This window comes from Indicator indicator, unplaced genomic scaffold, assembly GCF_027791375.1.
Source record: "Indicator indicator isolate 239-I01 unplaced genomic scaffold, UM_Iind_1.1 iindUn_scaffold_67, whole genome shotgun sequence".
NCBI classification, from domain to species: Eukaryota; Metazoa; Chordata; class Aves; order Piciformes; family Indicatoridae; genus Indicator; species Indicator indicator.
Genome location: NW_026539197.1, coordinates 160,769 through 166,647, shown reverse-complemented (window position 1 = coordinate 166,647; position 5,879 = coordinate 160,769). Strand labels below are relative to the sequence as shown.

General features: G+C 44.0%; 1 protein-coding gene across 1 annotated transcript; it reads right to left on the bottom strand.

The window, feature by feature from the left end:
* Positions 1-3,096: 3,096 nt before the first annotated feature.
* Positions 3,097-5,497, bottom strand: HOXC11 (homeobox C11). The gene is made up of 2 exons (XM_054398601.1): positions 4,819-5,497; positions 3,097-3,329 (listed from the first exon to the last, which is right to left on the bottom strand). Exons 1-2 carry the CDS (start codon positions 5,495-5,497, stop codon positions 3,097-3,099), a joined length of 912 nt encoding a protein of 303 aa, XP_054254576.1.
* Positions 5,498-5,879: the final 382 nt, after the last annotated feature.

The following is a 5,879-nucleotide window of genomic DNA, read 5'->3' as shown; positions in this document are numbered from 1 at the left end:
TCCAAGCATCCTCGGGGCCGCTTTGTCCTCCCAAATCGCGTCGCGTTGGGGCACTGCGAGAGGAGAAGGGAAGAAGAAAAAAAAAAAAAAAAAAAAAAGGTCCCTGTGCAAAGAGGAGGGGAGGGGGAAAGAGGGAAAAAAAATCACTTTAATGCCCTTCGAGGGGAGTTGAACTTGTTTTGCTTAAGTAGGACTTGACTTTGCATTTGTGCTTTGGGGGTACCCTTGACTGAGGGGAAAAAGCTTCTCGGGGTAATTCGAGTTTAATTCGAGTTAAATTCGGGTTTAATTTGGTTTTTTTTTCTTGCTTGATTGCTTTTTTTTTTTTTCTTTTTTGTAAAGACTAATAGATTGTTCTCATCACCCCCTTCCCCCCAAAAAATAAAGGAAAAAAAAAAGGCTAAAAAGAAAGATTAACTACAACCGGAAAACAGCAGAAGACATCTGGAGCCAAATTCAGAGCAGGATTCCTGGGCCAAGAGAAAAGAACAAAAAATAAAAATACAACAACACAAAAAATCCTATAAATTTCCGTTCTATGAGGACAATGAACATTTCTCCCCCACCTCCCCACCCTCCCCCAAGCAAAGAGGTGCTGCGAGGTGGAGGTTTCATCCTCACACCGCTCCTAGCAGCCAGCTCTATGAATATGGATGATGAATTTTTTTTTTTTTGCTGATATGCATCCAGGTATTTAAAACAAAACAGCCAAAAAAAAAAAAGAAAAAAAAATCCGGGAGAAGAAAAAAAAAAAAAAAAAAAAAAACCCTACCACAATGACCGCAAAGAGGCTTTTAAAGAGGGGGAGAGCTAATAAAATGGTCAAATAAAATCATAATGTAGAACAGCTTTGCAATGTCTTTATTTGCCACAGAATTTCACAGAAGTTATCCCGGGGAATCACTTTACAGACACAAAGAATTTCTTTTTTATTATGATTTTTTTTCCTCAGGGTTTATTAATTCTTTTTCAGGATTTTTTTTTTTCATTCATTATTATTTTCCCTCTTTTTTTCTCACTTGGTTTGTCTCATCATTTTTTTTCTCATAATTTTTTTCTCATAATTTATTTTTTCCTCGTATTTTATTTTTTCCTCATTTAATTTTCCTCATATTTTTTCTCATAATTTTTTTCCTCATGATTATTTTCTCATCTTTTTTTTCATATTTTTTCTCATCATTTTCTTTCTTATCATTTCTTTTCCTCATCAGTTTTTATTTTATGTAATCATTTCATATTTTTTTCTCATCAGCATTTTTTCCCCCTACGTGCTCTTCATTTCCCTTTGTCAGGAAAAAAAAAAAAAAGAAAAAAAGAAAATAAAAGAAAAAGAAAAACCACTACGAAATTTTATTTACAAACCATTTCAGGGACATTTATTGCAATTTTTCACCTGCTTTCCCACCTCCCCCCCTCCCCACTCCAAACGATGAATTAATGCTTCTAGAATATATATATGGATATATACACGAGTCCCCCCTCCCCTATATATCTGCATATATATATTTTGAGATGGAAAGAGGGAGGTGGATGGAGGGAGGTGGAGAGAAAAAAAATTATTTTCCTCAGAGCAGGAGTGAGAAGGGTAGGGGGTGAGTGTGCAGGCGGACAGACAGACTCAGAGGACACACGGATAGGATGTATACGGGGGACACAGATGTCGGGGGGCGATTACACACACCTATATGGGACACCCGTGACTCTGTGTGCACTCACACTCACATACAGGGACACACACAAGTCTCGGGGTTCACACTTCTAGGGGGGGACACATCTCTGGGCACATGTAGGGCACTGTGTGTTCAGGCACGTATAGGGCACACACAGCTATGCATTCAGACACGTAGGGGAGGACACAGGCATCTCTCTGCACACTCACACATGTACAGGAGGCACATCTCTGCCTTTCAATGCATTCAGACACGTACAGGAGGACACAGACATCTCTCTGCACACTCACACACGTGTGGGAGACACATCTCTGCCTTTAAATGCATCCAGACACAGGAGTACTCTGTGAGCACTCACACAAGTACAGGACACAGAGATATGCATTCAGATATCCAGGAGGGCACCAATGTCTATGCTGGCACATATATAGGACACACACCTATGGATTCAGACATATAGGAGGACACAGATGTCTCTGTGCACACACACACATATAGGACACACAAGTCTCTGTGCACTCACATATAGGACACACACAGCTCTCTGTGCACTCACAGCCACCTATAGCACACAAACATCTCTGTGCACACACATATAGGACACACACACAACTCTCTGTGCACTCACATACAGGGGACACAAATCTCTCTGTGCACTCACAGCCACCTCTAGGACACACATCTCTGCATTCAGACACGTCTGGGACACACAGGTCTCTGTGCACACACATAGAGGGCACACACATCTCTCTATGCATTCCCAGAAGCATAGAATTGTTAGGGTTGTCCCAAGGTTGGGACCTCAAGGATCATCTAGTTGCAACCCCCCTGACACGGGTAGGGACACCTCACACATAGAAGCATGTATAGGATGCATACATCCCTCTGGACGCTCACACACACACACAGAGGACACCTAAGTCTCTCTGTGCACTCCCAAACCCACACACACTCACCCCAGATGAAGGGATTTGATCCCACTGGGAGACTTTGGCCGCTCTTGTGATAAGACAGCTACAGACCGAGCCCACCACGGTGGGGAACACGCAGCACTGGGGTTTATTTGAATGGACAGGGGAGCCTAAATAATAATAATAATAATAAAAATAATAATAATTATTATAATTATAATAATAAAAAAGGGGAATTCCAGCCTGTTCAGGAAAAAAAAAAAAAAGGGAAAAAAAAAAGGAAGGAAAAAAAAAGTTAAATAAAATGTTCATGGAATTCAAGTCCTTGAAGTGGGAATTGAAAGGAAAATCTCACTCCTTTTGTTACTCAGCACCGTCCCAGACACACAGACACCAGTAACGAAAAGGCTCAAACTTTGAGGTTGCTTTGTCGACTCCGAGGGCAAAGACCCCTCTCGCAAGGTTCCTCCTCCACACCCAAACCCTTCCCCAGCAGAGGGGCTTTGGAAAGAGGTTCACAACAAGGGATTTCCAGAGAAATACTGCAGGCGGTCTCTGCTTAATTTTTTTTCTTTCATTCTTCTGTTCTGAAACCAAATTTTAACCTGTCGGTCGGTGAGATTTAGCATCCTGGACAACTGGAGCCTTTTCTCTTTGTTTATATAGACATTGAAGAAAAATTCTCTCTCTAGCTCTCTGATCTGGAATTTGGAGTAGGGGCATCTCTTCTTCCTCGTTCGGGGAGCACCTTAAAAGAATCAGAAGGCAGAATAAATATCCTAAGGACATGCAAGACCCAAACCCATCTCTAGAGCTGACCAGACAGAGAGGAGCAGCTTAATAACTCCACTTATTAATGAAGGGGGGGGGGGGGACGGCGACGACGATTCCCTCTTCGCCTATTGTTAGGGGTAGCAGAGGTGAGGTTACACAGGGTCTTAAGGACCGTAGGGTGATTATTCTCCCCCCCCTCCTCGCTTCATGCAGACATTTTGGGTGCGAGTAGGTTTTTTTTGGTGGGGAGGCACTAAAGAACAGTCTGGGAGTGGAGGGAGCAAAGAGCTGGATCGGGGGGTAGCTTTTGGGGGGGGGGGAAAGGAAAGCAAAAAACCCATCCCACGCTCAGCTGCAAATCTGTTATCTGTAGAGAACCAGCATGAGCAAGGTTGGAATCAGAGGAACCAGCGATTATGTTCCGCATAAGTTTCTGATTATCTCCAGTCCTTGCCACACACGCAAAAAGGAATCAAAGTCAAAGAGAACTTTCAGCATCTGCAAAAGGGGGACTCGCAGCACGAAAGCAAAGAGAGAAACAAACCCACCCTCCCCTCTCTCCCCTCCCAAAGAGCCCTTCGCTCAACACTAACTTGCAAAGTTGCCTGCATCCAGCTTTTTATTATTATTACAAAATAAATACGAATAAAAAGCTCGAAATGCTCCTGCCTCGAAAATGTGAGGGCGTGCAAAAAAAAAATTATAAAAATGTAGAGTAAATAAAATAAAATCCTCCCAGAAGACCCAAGCAAAGAAGCAGTAAGGAAAAGCCCTTCCTGACAAAAGCTAAACGCTGCAGCAGGCTTGGGGAGGAGGGAGGGAGGGGAGAGGGGGGTGGGAAGAAAGAATAAATGCCACTTTCGACAGAAAACTAGAGGAAAATACTCAGCTTTGCCTACGAATTCGGCAGCTTTCCCCTTTTGGCAGCTCACCCCCAGCAAGAGAAAAGGCGCGACATGCAGTTTTAATTAAAAAAAAAAAAAAGAATAAAAAAAGAACAAAAAAAAAAAAAAAAAAAAAAAAGGAAGAAGCCAACCCCCAAACATTTTCGCATCATAATGCCTAAAAGCAAAGCCCAGGCAGCTCAAGTTGTGTTCTGCCCAATTGCCTTTTACCCTCCACAACCCGGGACCAAAATCCTTTTAAAACGCTGGTGTAAGTTCATGATCAAAGTTAATATTTGTCACGACGGTGTGCTTTTAAAATTTCACAGACTCGGAGATGCTGTGTCTGTAGCCCAAACATCTCCATCTTTTCTTTTCTTTCTCTCTCTTTTTTTTTTCTTTTCCTTTTTTTTTTTTTTTTCAAAGAGCTTTTCCCATCGTAAAAATTCTTCTCGTTGGAAGAAAGAGCTTTGTAGGTTATAATAAAATCCTTTGAATGCTTATAAAACTCCACATAAAATTTGACCGACAAAACACACGGGCTAGTCCCTTAACCTTTCCATTTACTGCTCTACCTACTCGAATTGCTGCTTTTGCTTCCTTCCTTGGTGACAGAAGAGGACGAAGCTGAAGAGCCTGGGTTTGTGTTCTCCTCCTCATCTTCCGGGTCTATCCCCGGCTCTCCGCGGGATGACAGTGCGTGGGGTTGGGATTCTGCCTCCACTTTGCCCTCAGCCTTCTGCAGGCAGCTCTCGCTGGGATTTTCCGCCCCGCAATAGGCGTTTTCGAAGAAGCGGTCGAAGCCTTGGGGCAGCACCGTGTTTTTGTTCATGCTGCTGTAGAATCCCGTCGATGCCGGGTGGTTGGAGCTGGGGTGGTGGTGGTGGCTGTACACGCTCTCGTTTTTCATTAGCATTTCGGTCATGGTGGAAGGCGGGATGCACTCTCTATGCATCAGATCTTCTGCGGAATAACACGAGGCGTAATTGCTTCGGTGGTGCCATTTACTGGAGGGGTCTAGACCATAGGAGACCTCTCGCACGGGCTGCACTTGCGAGAGGTTGGTGGAGTAAGGGTAGGAGATTTGGCGAGAGGGGGCCTGTGGCAGGAAAGATGACACAGTTGAAAATTCGGGGACGTAATAGGTACAGCTGGGGAGGTAGAGGTTGGAAGCGCAACCTGCCCTTTCTCCAAACTCAGCGCTCCGCTCCTTACGCGACTGGGAGCAGAAGTTGCCCAGGTTGACCGAGTTAAACATCTTTCTCCTTTTCTTGCTCCTATAGCTAAGATGTTTTGGATCCGATGTGCGGAGGGGAAAAAATTTGGGAAGGCGAGATGACGCGCGATCCGTCTTAGTCGCTCCGGAGGCCACGTGATCCAAAGTAGATATTGTCATATATCAGTTTGGAGCACTTCGATGCGTAGGAGTGGTTGACTTAGGTAAGATCTCAGAGGTTCAAACGATTGGTTTGCAAACACCCGCAGAAACATTATGAAAATTCAGGCGCAGATTTGTGTCCCCTTCCTTCCCGAGGGCACCACCCCTCGCCAGCATCCACGGCACAAGGACGAGGGGCGGCTTTGGGAAGTTGCTGCTGCTCCTGTCGCGTTTTCTTTTGTTTTTTTTTTTTTTTTTTTTT

Coding starts and splice junctions, on each gene's coding strand:
- HOXC11 (XM_054398601.1), bottom strand. CDS start 5,497: ATGTTTAACTCGGTCAACCTGGGCAACTTCTGCTCCCAGTCGCGTAAG. Junction 3,330..4,818: donor AAGCAAAAGCAGCAATTCGA/GTAGGTAGAGCA, acceptor GATTCTTTTAAG/GTGCTCCCCGAACGAGGAAG.